This window comes from Tyto alba, unplaced genomic scaffold (assembly GCF_018691265.1).
Source record: "Tyto alba isolate M040663 unplaced genomic scaffold, T.alba_DEE_v4.0 Super-Scaffold_3, whole genome shotgun sequence".
NCBI classification, from domain to species: domain Eukaryota; kingdom Metazoa; phylum Chordata; class Aves; order Strigiformes; family Tytonidae; genus Tyto; species Tyto alba.
The window spans coordinates 19,170,320-19,189,432 of NW_024881304.1; the positions used below are offsets into that span (position 1 = coordinate 19,170,320).

General features: G+C 43.8%; 1 protein-coding gene across 5 annotated transcripts in view; it reads left to right on the forward strand.

Annotated features, from left to right (window-relative positions):
* Nucleotides 1-19,113, forward strand: part of GRM7 (glutamate metabotropic receptor 7) — a 303,547-nt gene that overhangs the window by 219,828 nt on the left and 64,606 nt on the right. For all 5 annotated transcript variants that reach the window (XM_032995412.2, XM_032995409.2, XM_032995410.2 and 2 more), the window contains exon 8: nucleotides 14,456-15,391. In XM_032995412.2, the coding sequence (XP_032851303.2) occupies nucleotides 14,456-15,391 (936 nt within the window). The remainder of the gene's footprint in view (nucleotides 1-14,455; nucleotides 15,392-19,113) is intronic.

The window sequence follows — 19,113 nt, forward strand, 5'->3', positions numbered from 1 at the left end:
GAATTTCTGCTTGCAGAGCAAACCCATTTAAGTCTTTTGTCTTTTCCTTTGCAAAATATGTGTAATCTTTTGTCCTGGAGGCGGTGGATGGCAGCACGGAGGTTCAAGTCTAGCAAGCCCAGCGGGGAAGCCACCAAGACGCTGGTCACGCTTCTTTGACATCTCCTTTCTTACCCACTTTATATCTTCTCTTGCCGTTTGTCTGGTGGGGTGGAAGGTGTTTGTTTAATATCACAGTCTCTGTGAGTCGGGGTGGCCTCGCCTTGTCCTTCTGGAGGCCGGGATGCAGCGGGGGGCTGGTGGGGACCCCCGGGAGCAGACTGCAGGCAGAGTACTCGCTTTGCACCGCGAGGCATGCCGGGGGCTGGTCAGTAAGCTCTTCTAGCAAAATCCTCCAGGGAGGCAGAAATCAGCGATGCATCCTGACATAAAGAGCAACAAAAAAGTTTTACTGTGGCGCTTGTATGCAGAGGAAGAATGAAATGCACAGTGGCTTCTGCTGAGGTGCTCAAGTTTTCAGAATTGAGACACGTTTTCCATGGGCAAAACCTGAAGTCCGAGTGATGAGCAGGATTGCAGGCGTTGGGACTTTGCCTGCCTGAGATTTTATTTCAGCAAATCCTCAGCAGGTGTGGGCTGGCATCCTCCAGTCACGCCAGTAGTCCTGTGGCTATTAACTGCAGCCAAAAGCTTGTTCATTTTTCTCCATTTTTATTTATTGAATTTACATGTAAAATTTTTTAACGTATTGTATTAACAAATACAGTAACTATTGCCTTAAAGCTATTTTTGTAGGTCCCAAACAAAATCTAGCTGCATTTTACAAAATGAAATCTTGCTACCGTACCGATGCCAGTGCCAGGGATAGCAGAGTAGAAATTATGATGATTGCATAATATTGTGCCTGTTTGCTTTAGACGGGAGAAAGATATCCAGTAAAGGGTATGTTAAAAGCTCTGCACACATCAGGACCATGTGGACAGTCCTCAGAGTTTCCAACATTTAAGCAAAGCATAGAGGTTACTAACAGAGAATATGTATTGAGTGTGTCAAAACCACTCAGTTTTTAAATGTCCCTAAATACCGATTTCTGTACAAAATTGACATGGGTTGCAGCAAGACTACAATATCGAATACATAGCGTGAATTTTAATGAGTCTCAAGCTAATCATTTGCATGATAGGCAATAATGGCCCCAAATAAACAGCTGCAAAGGGTCTTTAGCCTGCCCTTAAAACTTGAGGGGAAGCCTTTATTTGCTTTGTTTCCCTTTCTTTTATTTGTTTCTTCTTCCATTAATCTGAAAATGTACATTTTATATGAAAATGCTGCGTTAAATAGTTCCCATGAAACAACCTTGTTTACTTGTTAATCGCCCCTTTCAGTGGTGTGGAGGATATGTATCTGACTGTTAAAAGTAGCGTCCGAGCATCTGGCTCCCAATGGTAACTATAATTAGATATTTTATTCCATTCTTGCAATGCTTATCCTTTAGACTGGCTGCTGAATGCTAGCACAGCATTAAACCTCCCTTTGCAAAAGCAGGTCTTGGGTCCCTTTTCCTCTCAAAAACACATCTGGAAAAGGTGGTACAGGCTTTTCTCCTCGATCACCATTATGTGACGTTTGAGTTCACTCAGGACGTGGGAGCTTTTACACGCGGTCCCCCCTGCCCTGGGGGCGAGTCCCACCTTCCCGCTGCCGGCTGTTCCCCGCGTGAGGGGAGCACCCTGGGATGCTCCCCACGATCTCACCGACCCCATTGCCCTGTTCGTGGGGAGCAAGATCCACTGCAGGGGAAGAGAGATGCACAACTGGGAGTGTGCCTTGCAGTTGAATATTTAGGGTGCTCAGCTGGAGGGAATAAGGTACCAGGTCCGGTCTTTCTTTTAGTTTTCAAAGAGATGGAGAGAGTGGGAGGTGGGGAGGTGAAGTGTTGTGTTATTGCTTTAGTATGTGAAAATGTGATGAGGGACAAAATTCTTTAGCTTTGTAAGGTTAATTTAAAAAAAAAAAAAAAAAATCAATCAAACAAAAACCAATACAAACCTCTGAAATTTTTTGCAGAATTTTAATGGAATTCCCACTAGACCAATACCGTTATTGTTTTAGGCAGGGTGTGATTGCAGGGCCAGTATTAATTCAGATCTGAAATCCTTGGAATGATCTTCGGTTTCAACCTACGCCGCTGCGTTTTTCCGCTTTGTCTGTCTGTCTGCTGTGACATTCCAGTTCTGGGCAGACCAAATCAGCGTCCCACGCCTCTTCCAAAGCAGAAGCAGCGCCCAGCATCATCCCTTGGCCACCTGCCCCCGCAGCAACCACCCACCACGCCGCATCGCTCTCCTCTTCCTCTACCTCTCCCCGCTCTGTTTCAGCGAGAAGTGGCTGCGGTGGTGGTGGCAGGCTGCTCCCGAGCACGGTATAATTCATATCCCATTAGCCAACCCTCATTTTCTGTGTAGCATCTACACCTTTTCTAGGGGCCAATTGACTGAGTATAACCTGAGCAAGATAATTTAACAGTATTAATAACGCTGCAGCAATCCGATTGAGGTCTAACTGAGTTAGGTATTGAGTTTCACTCAGAATTTTGTATTTCTTTCATCTTGCTTCCCCGGCCTCTGTGTCATGATGCCATGTACACTAGACACAATGAGAAAATTACTGTACCATTGGTGCTAATTCTTTAAAGAGAGAAAACCGGGACCAAATAATTTGACTAGCAAATACTGGTCTTTGAATCAGTTTGAGAATTAGTAGGATAAATAAACTAAAGCATTTTGAGTTGGCAGGCACTTCAAGATAAATGCTATCCAAATTACACACATGCCATTTGGTACATCTCTAGTTATTACCCTTTCCGTTCTGACAGTAGTATGTCAGATTTGGCAGATGTATTCCTTTTTCACAATTGTAAATAACAGGGAAAAAAAAAAGTTATTAGCTGATAAGCAGAGATTAAACAAACATAAAGGGCTAATCCTTTTCTCAAAACTTGGGTAAGGTCAACTCATGGCTATCCCATGAAAAATAACTCAGAAAAGGAGCTTTCAGGAGAAAAATCAGAATTCCTGGATTCGATTCTAGATGTGCCATTGTCATCCAACCTTGTTATTTAGGACTTAAATTTGACAGTTGTTGAGCCGTATGAATGTGTTAGGAACAAGCATTTGAACATTTGATTTTGACTGCTTAAATGACGAGTAATTGCTTTGCCCCGGCGTTGAGCTATATTTCACGTGCTTGGTCCTTGGGTTTGCGGGTTTCTTGTCCTGCACAACGAAACCGTTGGGTCTGGGTGCTGTAGGGTGGCTACCGAGCAAGTACAGAACTTAGACGTGTGGGAAGCTCTGGTAGTCACTGAGCGCACGGTAAAAACTGTGTGCTGGTGGCTTTGGCCCTTGATCTCACTGTGTCATGGCTTGACTACACCTGGTAGTGGCCTTCGTCCTACTTGTCATGTACTGCCGCGTTCCCGTACCACCGAGATCTTTAGATGGAAAACAGCGTGTAAGTCAGTGAGACCTTTTTAGCCTTCTCTGTTAGGAGTCCTACAAAAGGTAGCCTTGTCTAAGTATTTACTGCATCCCTCATGACATTTAAGTTTCTTATTTAAATTCTAGCTGCAACATGGGTATATTTGAAATAACGTTTGTGTAAACATACCCAGCCAACCTGAAAAGCAGAAGAAAGTAAAGATCTGAAACACCATTGATTGAAGGGAACTTTGTCAATGCTCTTTCCACCAGAATAGTAAAATATTGAACTTTTTTTCCTTATGTAAGTACATAACTGGGCTGCCTCACTTGGAAAGGAAATCTTTCATCTTTTCCCCATTTGTTTTGCATCGTGGTGTGTGTGAATCCTGCCGCGGGCCGGTCAGGGATGCAGCGTGCTCTGGGGCTTCACCTCTCCAGTCACGGGGGTGCTGAGGGCTGGGCAGCCCCCGGGGAGGGTTAAGTGGCAGTGCCACTGTCACCCGGGCACGGTGACCTGTTGCTGCATCGTGGTGTTGGTGTGAAGGAGCACGCTCCTCACTGCAGACTGTTCTTGCTCATCAGAGGTGCCAGGCTGCCTTTTCAGCTGTGTTCCACTGAAGATCGTGACACTAAAGCACAAGCTAGCTAATGCCAAAAAGCATTAAATGCTTGAGAGGGGTGTCCAAGCTACAATTTCCATAGGTCTGCTTTCATTGTCCCAGTTAGAAGCCAGGTATGCTGTAAATTACTCCTTTAATTAAGCAGAATTTTATCTCCTTATATTTGACAAGAGAAACATCAGGAGTTGGCAAAAAGTTGTGAGCAGTGAGATGAATGGATGTTTTTTCAGGCTGAAATCGTGGCTTATGAGTTGTGCCAGTGACACCTCCTCAGAGCTTTGCCAAGTGGCACAACCACCCTGTTTCTGGTCCCGTCTGCTAAAAGCATACAGCTTTTTAAGAGGGCTTAATATTGTTTAATGGAATGCTTTGCATAAATTCTATGAATATATGTAGGCACATCTGCTCTAAATATCTCTGAGTCGAAATCCTAATTCCTACTTGGAATTTGTGCAGTCGTTAATCAGGAAGAAACAGACACAATTCTCTTCAGGAATATAATCTGTGTCAAGACTTCACTAGTTTTGACCCACATCCTACGGTTAGTTTTTCTAAGAAATCCGTAGCTGGCAGATCGATCGTTTTAAAGAAGTAAAATGAATTCTGGCCATGAGTGTGCAGTGGGTATTGCTCGCATCTCCTTCGTACTCTAAATGCCATATGACGTGAGCTCTCTAACGAGGCTGATGTGTGTGAAGTTTGATGCAGCTCTGTATCGGGGCTGATGGTGATGGAGTTCAAACCAGTTTGATGAATTACTGAGCTTGGTTCAGCCCCTGGGACTGGATTCATAGCCAGAAATGGGACAGTCCTTTTACAGAAGTTTGAGTAAGCCTCAGCTTTTTGTGGTGTTTTCCTCTTTTCTAGACGATGGATTGAGGTTTTTTGGAGCCTGGCTTACAGCAAGGGCAGCGTGCTAGGGTGTTCGCTCAGACACGTGAACCTCCAGCTTGTTTCTCCTGATTTCTTTTCTGAAGATGCAGATGCTAAGGGTTGGAGTGACACTGCCTCTAGCATGAAGGGGCTTTCTTTGGATAAAATGTCACATAAGAGGGGAATGCAGGAGTTTCCTCAGCCTTGACACTGCAGCGGTTTTGTGTCCTCCTGAGTAAAGCACATACATACTTCGCTGTCTGCGCAACATGGTTAACTTAATTTTTGTTTTTTTCAGGGATTCTAGTTTGGCCCATTAGTTTAAATGATATGTTTAAACTGATATAAATATCAAATGATTGAAGGAAGGTAATCCTCTCCTGGAATATTTAGCTCTGTAGGTTGAACCCAAGAAAGAGTCCTGACTTGGCAAGTTTGTTTGTACAGGTGAACGGAAACAGTATGTGTAAAAAGTGTTTCTGCATAGCTCTTACTTTGTGTGCCGCTTATTTTGCATTTCTTTATGCCTTATGGCTGCTGCGGCATGGTGCTTATCATCTCACTTGTATAATCGGCTTTCAGACACTGCTGTGAGTGAAGACTATTGTATCACTTATTAGTAAAAAATGCCTAATGCTTTCAGTTCTGTCTGTCACTGCCAATCTTAAATCATTGATCTTTCCTCTCTACAGATATTTGAGAATAATATTTTTTGAAACATTTGCAAAAAATATCAGAAAAACCTACCTGTTTCTGAGAGTCAATCTAGAAAAAAAAAAAAAAAAAAAAAATTACGATCTTTCCAAGTAACGTGGAAGTGCTGGTCTGAACCAAGGATGGGCGCAGACCTGCACGGCCAGGAGCTGCCTTTGGTTATGGCCATTAAAATCCAATTTCATCAGGCCAAGCTAGAGGACTTTGAAAAATCACCCTTTGCATGTACTCAGGGGAGAGTTCCTTTGGCGAGTCTCTCAGAGTATCCTAGGGAGCGTGGTCCTGGCTCAGGGCGCTGCCAGAAATGCAGGAATTGAGCCAGGAAAGAGCTGAAGCTTCTGGAGAGTGGGGTAAGGCACCTGGTAAATGGATTTTCAGGGCTTCTGATACTGGCCAACTTAAGCATTGGCAGATTACCCATCTGTGTTCCATACGGTATGAACCAGTAGCTGAACGAGAAAAAAAAAAGGTTATTATTTTTCATAATCCCTGTACCACATTAGTTATATCTTAAAAAAAAAAAAAAAAAAAGCTTTAACAGTGTTAGCACTTTTTAGGGTAAATTCTCCCGCATAGCCATGTCTCTTGAGTAACCTGCTGGTAATTTCAAGGTGATCTATAGTATAATTAAACGCTGACCCATCGTTCCTCACTGAAGGAAAACTCCAATTGAAACCAGGGGGAGTGTCATTTGATTACAGCATTCCGGGCCGGTCCCACAGTGAGCTGTCATTTTCCCCACATGAAGCTGGAATGTGAGGTGTAAATATCCCCTTAATGCCATGCAATAGGCTTTCCTCCCCCCCCCTCCCTCCCCTTGACAGCAGATTCCTTTAGAGCACCCTTCAAAAAAAGCAGAAACCCAGATAATTTATGCTATGAAGGTTTGCACTGTGCTAGGCTGTAACAGGAATTGAAGGAAAGCACTTGGAGACCAAACTTTCCCCTAAAAATATCTGTTCTTGATTGAGGGGAAAAAATTACTACAGCAGAATGAACAGTGATAGGCAAGAGCTGGTTTTATTAATTTTCAAATGAATGCATAATATTCTGAAATTAAGCCCAGTGTGTAAGAATGGCGGTGTTGCCCCCCATGTGGGAGATGTTTTCTGAATGTAAAATATTAAAAGCACCATGAGCTTCACCTGCTTTGTGAAATTATGGAAGACTATTAGGCCGGGTTCTGTTTTGACCAGTTTGACAATGAGCTGTGCTGGGAATGAAACGATGAGCACAACTGAAAGGGCAGCAGCATAAACCCCTACACCCCCTGTCATTCAGCCCTTGGCATGGGGCTCGTTACGGATACTCTGGTTCTAAGCCACTTGCTTAAGGATGAAAAATTGTCTTCTATTACCCCTGATTTCAGAAAATAGATTTGCTCAAACCTACCAGTTTAAATAAATAAGGATTGTGTATTAGAAATGCACATTTGGAAGTACATGCTCTTTTTTAATTACAAAAAAATATGCAGGGGACACAGAATAATTACAGAAGATACATGGTCCGTCCCCTTCCATTAGTGAGAAGACAACATGAAGCTGTAGTCAGATATAAAAGCATTAAAATAATTAATTTTCAATTTTATTGTATGTCAACAGAAATATATAATAATAAGCATTTTTGCCAAAATTGTAGATTAAGCATTTTTTCTCTACATCGGTGGTGTGCTAAAAATGTCCTCGGTTTAATGTAGAACAAATAGCCTTTGGATCTCATTAAAGACGTTATTACAAATGCTCAGTGTAACTTGCTTCGGGTGTCCTTAAAGCAGGTAAGATTGGTGGAAAGTGATGACAGATATTAAACGAAAGAAAAGGTAAGATCAGGAAAGGGAAGAGAAAAATAAATGAGGTTTTTATGTAGGTTAAGAACTGCTTATTATGAGATCACCGAGAGGGAGCTACAGTGTGGGAACAAAAGCGATGGTTTTAGTTGAAGTTTAAATTGTAATTAATTTCATGTGTTAGAATGCAATGCAGCTGCCATGAACATTTTTATACCTGTACCCAAATACTGACTGTCCTTCACTCTAGGTGGCAAGAGCCGGTGCCAGGGGAATTTTTCCCCGTGGTAGGTAACACACAGCTGAGCATTCGGTGTGAGAAGAGCGGAGAGGGAGGGAGCCTCTCCCCAACACACCTGTTGGTATTAAAGGTGTTAAAATGAAATTAAGAGGCTTTTTACTAGCGAAAAATACAGATGGATGACCGATCTCCAGTATTTCCATTTAAGCTTCCACCAGTTACCCGGTGAAGCACGGGTGTGCCCGCCCAGAAGGCGCAAGGGACGGAAACCTGCATCCCCGCATCTCCCAGTGCTGCCCCGGGCACCTCCCCCACGGAGCAGCCCCGGCCTCCTCTCACCGGAGGAAATGTGGGAGCCAGTCCCACCTCTTCCAAAACCTGTAGGGAAAGTTATTTTCCACACGTGTTTGTGCAGCACTTGGCACTGTGGGATCCGCGCCCGGGCTTCCCAAGAGCTGTCACAGCATTGATGAGAGGCAGAAACTGGAGCTGTGCAGTTCCTGGGAGAGGCTGATCCTGGGGGCATTTTGCTCATTAATAGGAATCTGAATCAGCAGGTGTGAAGATGTGGGTCTGGCAGTATGGGAATGTTGTCATGATTTCTTGACAACGTTACTGATTTGTGCTGACAATGAAAAATTGCAGGCTTTTTGGCTGGAAGACTTCGGGAAGTGATGAGTTTCCACCACCCTTCATTAGGAAGTTGTGATTTGCTTGTCCTGTGTGTGGTTATGGACAGGACCCTCTCTGCTCCCGCAGCAGGAGCAGGAAGGGCAACAGTCGATCAAATCAGAATAAAAAAATATATAAGAACGTTTAACTTCTGCTTATAAGGAAGATAGATTTGGGGGATTTAAGACAATTAATGCAGCAGAGCAGGGTAAATTAGGATATTGTGCTTTTCCTCTGAAGTAGCTTTCTTTTGAAGTCTCCCAAGACACCTAAAAACACTCACTATCACGAACGGCGTTGTCTCTGGCATCAGGAGGCAGGCAGTGCCAGGTCGATGCTCCGTCTCCCTGATGAAGGGTTTCCATGGAACGGCACGGAAAATAAGGGGTAAAAAATAGCTGGCACCAGGCAGGGGTGAGCTGCAGAGCTCCGGACCAGGCTCCGGATGCTCTGTGGGGAGCGGGGGAGGCCCGGGCTCTGCACCCCCATCCCAGCAGAGAGGCTCTTACAGCAGCTGGGGAGCGGGTTTAGACCCCGTTATTGCTGGGGTTTGGGGGCTGCTGGCTGACGTTTCCTACTTCTGCCCTGCCCAGATTTTAAAAGCTTCTTTGTAGTAGCTGGATTTTGACTTTGATTTAAAACCAGAAAACAGAAAGGAAAAGGAAGAGGTAGGACCCGAGCTCAGGGTTTACCTCATTTCAGGGTGTAACTGGGCTCAAAGCAGTGCTGGGAGCGCCCAGGTTAAGAGGATGACTCCAGAGCTGGGTGCTGTGGAGGGGCTGGGGTGAGACCGCGGCATCGGTCCCCAGCGGAGGGGAAGGGATGCAGCGGTTTCCCAGAGCTGGTACACTGCTGCTGGGAAAACAATCATTCTGTTTAAATAGCGCTTTTGTAGTTTCTGGGGATTTTTTGCGCTATCCTGAAAATGCATTAAAGCCTGCACTGCTCAGAATGCAGTGATCTGTACGTCACAGGCAAAAACTATTGGGATTTTTTGCCTCCGTCACCTTGCAGCCTCCGCGCTCGTCTTAAGGCTTTTCTGTCAATCCCCTGCAGGCAGTGAAATTAAAATAAATTACAGTATGAGGTGAAACACCTTATTTGCAGTGTCTGGTCAAGTCATTGGAGTAGCTTTGCATCCTTCTCTGGTAGTTTGGCTTATCGTTCCTGTTATCTATTGAAGGGATTTTAGTTGATATTTTGCAGAAGGCTCTGTTGACTATGTGTTATTGACATATTCTTAGCTTAAAACCATTATCATGTTAAAGCCCTGGATTTAGAAACTAATTACAAGACATTAATAGCTAAGCCTGAAGAGCGAAGTCATGCAAATATTGCTATCTGTAAAGTTGAATGTACAAAAACTGGTTGAACTGCTGACTTAGTAGCTGGAGTCTAAAAGCAATCTGTAAGGTGGCAATAAATCTGAGCACATTCCTCCGCAATTGTTTTCTAATGCGGCTGTGAAATTAATGACACAGTTGTTATGAAAGTCATATCGGGAAACATGGCTATTTTTTTCCCAGAGTAGGTTAATTATCACTAATGTAATTATTTTTGTACTGATTTTTATTTTAATCAAACATTGCATAAAACAATTTAGTTCAGAACAACTATCTTATTACAGAAATGTTTGTGGTGGTGAGAAAAAAAAGCAGCGATGTTTAAATTATACACATATATTGAGTTACTTTATTCATTAAAATGAACAATTATGTTAGGCCTTATGAGACAGACTAAGCATTTCTTGTTAATGTTTGTTCTGTAGTGAACATAATGAGAATTTATATTGGAAATGGAACCCATCCCTCTAGCTCAAGCCATTTATGAACGGGGTGATACGTAGGAGTTGGGAGAGCTCAAGGAAAAAAGAGTTAGAGTTAACCCCTAACCGAGACGGCTACTGCATTGCCCTGGATCTGACAGGGGGATCTCTTTTTTTGTGGTTTTTGTTTGTTTGTTTGTTTTTGGGTTTTGTTTCTTTCCCTCTGTTCTATGTAGAGCAAAGCAGAGTGTCCCACTGTAACGCAGCGGCTCCACTGGATCCAAGTACCATAGAGCATGGCCAGATTTGAAGTTCTTTTTTCATCAGTTGTTTTGAATGTTCCACAATGAACCAGTTGTGGGGGGTTTTATCGCATTTATCAGATCAAATTATCAGTAGACGAACTACAATAGCACCAGTCTGCACATTATACTGTTGAAGATGTGCCAATAAACATAATAAATGGGTGTTGGGTAGACATGTGATTTTTCAAGACGTGAGACACATGTGTCTACATCACTTAGTGCAGTCTAGGTTTGGTATCCTTCCCAAATCTGACAGAATTATAGCGGAGAAGCTCATTGTGCCCCTCCGTGCTGAATTAGTCAAGTGCTATGTTCAAGAGGCAAAATTGTTGGAGAGATGGGAGTACATCTGGCTACATCTGTAAGTGGTTTTGGTTTGGGAAACATAAATTCTCTAGTTCTCTCTGTGCTGTTTCTATATATGAGTGAAATGGAAGGGTCTACATAAAAACACAACTTTTATATTAATTGCAAGAATACGTTCTCATGATTTATGAAATTGTTTACTTACTGCTTTCTAGATTATGATTAGCATTTTCAGATAATCGCTTTTTGATTATGGGATAAGAGTTGTTTACAGAAACATAGGATTTGTAAGTATATAGCATTTTTCCTCCATGGATCTCAGAGATTTTTATAGATCTTTGTTAAATATAGAACTGACAGCACCTCCAGCCTATAGATGGGGAAATGGAAGACAAAAATACATGAAGTGCCTTGACCAAATTGATCAAACTGGCCTGGGGGCAGGGTCAGCAAAAGACCAGAAACCTGGATCTGCCATTTCTCTAGTTAATCTCATCAACTGTGGATTTATCAGATGTGGTTTAGTTTTGAATCCTGACAGGTAAGGTTGGTTGCATGTTGAAACAACTGTCTCTGCTGTTCTGCTTTTGTTGAAGGTCCTCTTACAGTAGTTGTGGATAAAAGTTATCCCTTGCTGTTTTATCAGGATTTTATGATCATGATCCTGAAACTGTGAACTCAGCAAAATCTAATTAAGCGGTTTCCAGTTCATAGAGACTAAAAATACTAGTCAAAGTCATTGAATAGAAGTAGGTTTAGCTTTAAGTAAATGCAACAAATGGATGGATATAACAATTACTTGCCACAATAGAAGTCTTTCTTAGATTTGGGTTTTCAAAAGCTGAATGATTTCAAGGAAACTCTAGTAAAAGCTGGAAGAAGGAGGGAGGAGAAAAGGGAGACAGAAAAAAAAGTACATCAGGCACAATTATTTGATCCTCAAACAGCCAAATACACAGGCAAACATTGTATTGCTTTTGTTTGCATTTCTGAAAAGAGTTATGAAACAATTTATTTTAAAGACAAAATTGTTTTCAGAAATATTTTCTGCGTGGGGAAAGTGTTTCTCATTTGACTCAGATTCTCATCTCCCAACGCCAGGCTCCTGTGCCAGGTGCATTATCTGACAGGCAGTTTTCACCATTAATTTTCTTGCCAGAAGCAGCAGAACGCTGCGAATCTTTGAGGCCAGTGATACAGAGTTATCATGGTGTCATCCCAGGAGACCAGAAAAAGGACTTTCCATAATTTTGCCTGATCTTCTATTTATCTCTTTACAAACAGTATCTGTCCAGAACAAAATACCTTTAGACTGTCCCACCTGCCCAGCAATGCCATGGCATACATTTGAGAATATAGAAATTCATCCTTTGTAGTCATAAGGGGAGGGTGGGGATACGATAACGTGTTAATAATTCTGCGGTTCTATGAGCTACTAGCATGCAGAAAATTGGTGAAAACCCTTTCAGCGCTGCAGATTGGGTCAAAATCTATGCAGTTAGGATGCCTTTCCCATTTCAAATTGACGCATGGTGTAAAAAGGGCATCAAGTACCTTCTGTGTTTAATAGTTGTGAGAGAAAATGGAGGCTCCAGACTGGATCGATGTGTCTCAGTTTCTAGCTGTATGACGCAGGTAAGTTGTTGTTACCCTGTCTTGGTCTACCTTTTAAAAGAGCAAGATACAAATCAGCAGTTCAAAAGAGTAAAACAAGAGGCAAGCTATAGATCAGCTGGTTTCTTAAGGAATTGTCATGAAATTTTTCGCACCTGCTTTAAGGGTCAGAAACCTTGGTCCTGGTTCTCTTGACTCACCATCTCTTTGGTTCTCCCCCCGGCTCACACCATTTGTCGTGCCTCTGCCACAAGTAAGTTACGTGGACACGTGCCAGCTTACTCCGGCTCCCTCGCAAGGCGTGCGCGCAACCTCGGAATTCAACTCCAGGTTTGTAAAGGGCTTGCTAGTCCTTACGAGTTGGAGCAGTGATGGAGTCAGGCATAGAAATGGGTTTCCCGGCTCCTTGTAAGAGCTTCCAGTAAGACCAGACTACCATCTACCAGTGTAATTAAACAAATCTTTGTATTGTCTTTTATCATCAGTACTCCTTTGGCTTCTGTCATCTGCATACCTTCAGCCCAGCATCTACTCTTTGACTTATGTCTTCATCCCAGCACAGTACAAAAGAAGAGTTCATGGTTGGTTTGGTTTGGTTTGGTTCGGTTTGGGGTTTTTTTTGTTTGTTTGTTTGTTTGTTTGTTTGTTTGTTTCAGAATAAGCTGTGAATATTGAATGTTAATGAAGTTTCTAAAACAGTGGCAGACCTCTAGAATATCTATTAGTGAGGGATTTTTATAATATTCACAGCAGAGACTCTTGGTAGTATAGTATTTGAGCAGTGTGTGACTTCAGGGTTTTCTTTCAAATATATGAAATGAGGATGATACAGGATCTATTTTGAATTAAATTAGTAAAGTGCAGCTTAATCCTTCAATTTAAGACTTGAAAACCCCAGTCTTCCTGTATACATTAATAGTCAAAGCAGCTGATTCAAGAAACTCGGCTTTGAGTTTTTCACTTGTAGGGAAAATAGCGGAGATTGGAAGCATTTAAATAAACAAACCAAAAAAAAAAAAAAAAAAGCTAAAATTTTTATTTGAATAACACTTATTTACATCTATTCCAGAAGATCAGGTTTTATATCTGGAAAAGCCATGCATACAGACACGCACACAGAGCAGCTATCGGAGCCACTGAAATTTTGCTGGGCAGCTGAGCTGGTAATTGGTGCAACGAGCTGGCGCTGGGAATGTCAGGACCTTCCCAGTGGTTCCAGTCTGGACTATTTCAGGGGGGCTCCAGTACTAAACCTCCCTTGTTATTGGAAACTGGTTAGTGGCATTAGTCTGGACTATTTTGAAATTATTTGTGAGTCTAATTTTCTGCCGTACTTGGGAGCCTTTGTGCACATGTTTTGGAGTTTAGGTTTCTTAAGACTGCAGAACAAGTGAAGCTTTCCATTTATTTAATATAATCATTTATAATTTGCATTCCCAGAAGCATGTATGGTATTTCAAAAGTGGAATGTGACTTTGAAATGAAATACTATCTGGTTATTGCATTTTTCATTGATGACTGTTTCCTTTGTCCTTCATATTTCTTACGTGGCTCACATTGCAGATCTTGCCACGTGCTCACTGATTCCATGCCCTATGTAAGACCCATTTCCACCTCATTTTAAATATTGACCTGGTCAGTAGTAGTTCCAGGAAGGAAGATATCTTGTTCTGGTCTCGGTAAGAAGCCCCAAGCTGTAGATGCACAGAGAGCAGTTTTGTGAATGTAACTCCTGCCTTCCCCCAAGCCAGTGCAGCGTTCTTACTAATTTTCATGAAACAAGAGGTTTACAGTCTACCGTTTTATCGGATGTCATGTGTCACTCCACCAGAATGAACTACTAATAGCAATGAAAAATGAAGGCAGTAAATACGGTCATGCGTTAGAGTCCCATGTGAAGACACTAGCGTATGTGGTTCCTGGTGCTTTTTCAGGAGTCTACCACAGATAAAGTTTACCCACCTCATTTTTCTCTGTTGCAGGTTCCCCCCTGGTCCTCCCCGTTTCCATTCCCACCCCGGTCATCTGGCAGTCACGTCTAAATAACCAGCCTCTTTCTATTTCACATGTCTTGCAGATCGATGAAATGCAGTGGGGCAGAGGAGTGCGGGAGGTCCCGTCCTCGGTCTGCAGCCTGCCTTGCAAGCCGGGCGAGAGGAAGAAGATGGTGAAGGGGATGCCGTGCTGCTGGCACTGCGAGCTCTGCGACGGCTACCAGTACCAGGCCGACGAGGTGACTTGTCTGCTCTGCTCGTACAACGAGCGGCCCAACGAGAACCGAACGGGGTGCCGTTCGATACCCATCGTCAAGCTGGAGTGGCACTCGCCCTGGGCTGTGATACCCGTCTTCTTGGCTATGCTGGGAATTATTGCCACCATTTTTGTCATGGCAACGTTCATCAGATATAACGACACTCCCATTGTCCGGGCTTCCGGGAGGGAACTCAGCTATGTCCTGTTAACAGGGATATTTCTGTGCTACATAATCACGTTTCTGATGATCGCCAAACCAGATGTTGCCGTGTGCTCCTTCCGGCGTATCTTCTTGGGCCTGGGGATGTGCATCAGCTATGCAGCCCTCTTAACTAAAACAAACCGCATCTACCGCATATTTGAGCAGGGCAAAAAGTCAGTGACTGCACCCAGGCTTATAAGCCCCACATCACAGCTGGCGATCACGTCGAGTTTGATATCCGTTCAGCTTCTAGGTGTCTTTATTTGGTTTGCAGTTGACCCACCCAACATCATCATAGATTATGATGAGCAGAAAACTATGAACCCTGATCAAGCCAGAGGAGTTCTCAAATGTGACATTACGGATCTACAAATCATTTGTTCCTTGGGTTATAGCATTCTTCTAATGGTTACGTGTACTGTGTATGCCATCAAGACTCGGGGTGTCCCAGAGAATTTTAATGAAGCTAAACCCATTGGATTCACTATGTACACTACCTGTATAGTATGGCTTGCCTTCATTCCAATATTTTTTGGCACTGCCCAGTCAGCCGAAAAGGTAGGTGAAAATGAACAAACGTGCATCTGATGTATCAGGAATCATTGCTGTTATAAACTGCGTGCTGGTGATCAGCTTTACATAGATTTTGAAATGAGCTATCCAGTTAGCTCATTACTGAGATATGTGCGATATATAGCACTATTTTCCTTCTCCATTTAGCTGGTGGGCTATTCATTTGATAAACTGGCAAATAATCAATAGCAATCATATTAGCCATTAGTTTTATTGTTGCATCCATTTCAATTGTATCTTTTCAGTGGGATAAGTGGGAATTAGCTGTCATATTGTCCAGAAAGAGGCATCTCTTAACTAAATCATTTTGAATACGAGATGTAAGCAAAAAAAACCTGTCAAAAAATAATCAAGTAGACTCATGCGTAGTCTGATGAGTGCTCAGCTTCACAAATAGCAGCCTCGGGGCACATTTACACTGCAAGGTAAATAGTCTGTCCTGAGCTCCAGCTGCTGAGACTAGACTGACGCTGCATTCTGCGTGGGTTATTTTTAAACTAGTCCAGGTAGACTTACCCTCCAGCTCATGGCAAGGGTATTGCCAGAGTGCTGGAGCGAATGCCAGCTTGCTTCTCTTCATAAGTGAGGTCCGTTTGAGGCCATGGAGTTCATTCACCAAAATCTAGTCCAAAACATTACACTTATGTGACCTAAGAAAAGGCATCCAAACACTAGGATCTAATCCGTTCACTGGATTGTTACAAAAATGAATTATTGCAGAGTGCCATCAGACTCAATTAAAAGATTCCTGTTGGCTCTGAGAGGCTTCAGATGCTGCAGAGGAGTGTGCGGTGTGTCTGTCCCAGGGCTCAAGTGCACGTCACTTCCATCCCATGCTCACGCACTGGCAGCTTGGGGAAATAGGCCCTGGGAAGCAGAGCAGACGTGCATGTGAAGAGATGCAAAACTTGGTCAGCTTTGGGCTTTGCTGCCAACAGAAATCAGGTTTAAAGTGCTCTTTGTAAATAGATTGAATCAGCTCTGCTGGGACCAGCAGTTATCTGGGGTCCCAACCCAGCGTGCTGCAGCTGATGCTGGGATGGTTTAGGTACAAGAGTTAACGGCCTCTCCTTTGTCTCACACAAAGGAACAAGGAGAAAGTCACTCCCTTCTTATTTTTGGTGGGGATTTACTGGAGAAAGCAGGCTATAATAAACAGCCAGAGGACAATATAATTAATTTTCTAAAACATTGTCAGAAGGCCTGTTGACAAGAAAAAGCCTTTTCAAATTGGCATCTAAAGTATTTTAAAAGGGAGACCCTTATGTGTATTTTGAGTAGAGTATTCAAGAGGTGAAAAATCAATCTACTATTACAATGTGTAGGGCAGAATCAAACTGAGTGACCGAGCACTGCAAGGCCAGCTCCCTCCTGGGCCTCCTCGAGTCCCTTCTGCACGTTCCTGCTGCTGCCCAAGTGGCTCCAGCTCATGCTCAGTGACAGAGATCTGGTTTTACTTCTCTCTGAATCTTGTTTGGAGACAGCTGTAGTGTCAGAGTGCTTTGGCAAATACCCGCAAGCTGAGTCTTGAGGGAGAAATGAAGACATAGGGCTGTCCTGAACTGCTGTCAGGCTGGTTTACCCTCCCTAGCCCTGACCCCATCTACCTCCCCAGCCCAGAGGAAGCCACGGCCGTGTCTCCTTACCTGCGGCGTGCTCTGGCTGAATCCAGGCATCTCTGGCATCTCCTCGGATGCTCTCCCACAGATACCGCACGGATTTAGTAGTGCACTGTCAGTTATCCACGCCAACAGAACCCAAGATTCCCTGTGCAGGAAAGAGCTTTGGCTTCTTGCTCCATTTTTTCCACCTGTAACTTCATTTAACACTTTTTCTTTAACGCAAGACTTGGGCAAGCTCACTGCTGTGGATAAAATTATCGCATCTTTTAAATGGGTGACCGAATTTCAGATCCCGGCTAACGCATCTCAATCTGTGCCAGGGATATAATTTCCAAATTTGCAGCTGTTCAGCTTACGGGTTGTTGAAGTAAAAAATTGCAGGAAGCCGACAGTATCGTTCGGCAGGTTCATGCTTTGGCTACAGGTCTCCTCCATAGGAAGGTGCCTGCACCAGGGCTTTGTTCTTTGCAACTCAGGAGGCTGGCTGTGCAGAGATTTGCTGTTGCTTTGGCCTCAGTTTCACACTGGAAGAGGGGATGGCGCAGGAGGAAGCAGAGGCTGTAGAGGTTTTCACGTATCATCTCACCTCTGCAATGGGCTTTACAGGCAGTTATTGCATCCCTAAAGGGAATTAAGGAGGTCTGCAAGTCTTACAAATGCTTCAAAAACCTCTGCTCTCCGTGTCGAGGGAGAGATAAGAAACAGCGTAAGCGGCTTTAGACACAGCTGGGCCTGTTGGTAAATTTGGCGTGATGGAGGGAGAGCAGTGCAGCTTTTGTGCTCGCTGCCTGGGAACGCTTCAGGCCTGCAGGTGACCAGGATGAAGTGCTTTAAACTGTTGTCTGCAGAGATTTAACCAATGATAGAAAGACCCAAAGAATTTCAAAGGCTGCTGAGAGCATTCAGAATCATTTAGCAGCAAAAGCTTTAGGCTTCCATGTAGGCATAGAGCTGAATTACCCTGCACTTCTGCGAAAGCGTAAGAATCTTGTACAAGCTCACGTCGACCAGCAAAAAGATGGTTAGCTCGATTTCACACCGAGCACAGAAGAGGGTTCTGGGCAAAGGAGGCAGCCCACGGCTTTGCTGAGCTCCAGCCCCGGGGAAGGCCCCGTGGTGCGGGGGGACGTTGGGGACAAGGGCCGTCAGGACCTGCTCTCACAGCCCAAGCTCCTCACCTGCTGCCGGGACTTGGAGAGTTGTTGCTGTTCACGGGCTGGGAGCTGCCAGGTTTTATCCAGCCACCCGCCCGGTGTCATCACACCTGTGCACGCATGCAACGTGCGTGAGCGCGTGTACGCACGGCACCTGTAGATGGTCTGTGTGGCTCCCCAGCCTGCGGCGCTGGCAGACACGGGCTGCGGCACCTTGGGCCCGTGCGCTGTGCCGAACCCGAGCCGTACCCCCGGCCTGGCTCCTGCAGGGTTTTCCCCCTTTTGCTCCACGCAGAGATGGAGCTGCGGTAGCTCTGCTGCTTTGCTTTCTTTCCCGTCTCTCTTTTTTTTTCGAGTGGGGGTGAGGGGATCGTGCTTTTTGGTGATTGCTAGTGATTTCCTGTCAGATATTTTCTCTGGAAAATATTGTGCGTAAGCTTAGCCACACAGGTCTTTGCTGAAATGGAAATTGCACCTGCTGAAAATCTCATGCAATGCAATCTTTTAAACTGAGAAATGGTGCTATATACAATGTTGTGATTTTCATTGTATGGATATATTTTATGTTATCAATAAATACAAGCATAATGTTGTTTGGTAGAAAGCATATTGAAAATACCTACCTTGTTTAGTGTAGAAAATAACAACAACAAAAAGAACTAGAAGTATGCTGCAAGTAATTCATAAAAAGCAAATAATCCAAGCAGTAGCATTTGCAGCAGGCTGGAGCGAGACGGTATGGCTTGAGGAAGGCCAGATATCAGAGTTTGTGCTACAGGATGGAGATAAAACATCAGGTGTATGGGAGGTGGCAGACAGAACAAGCAGGCTCCTGGCATTTTTACAGCTTGCACTTATTCAGCCAGTTTCTTTGTCTGCTATCTAAAAGTTCAGAAAACACATGGCCAGTTATAATTTACAGACTTAGCTT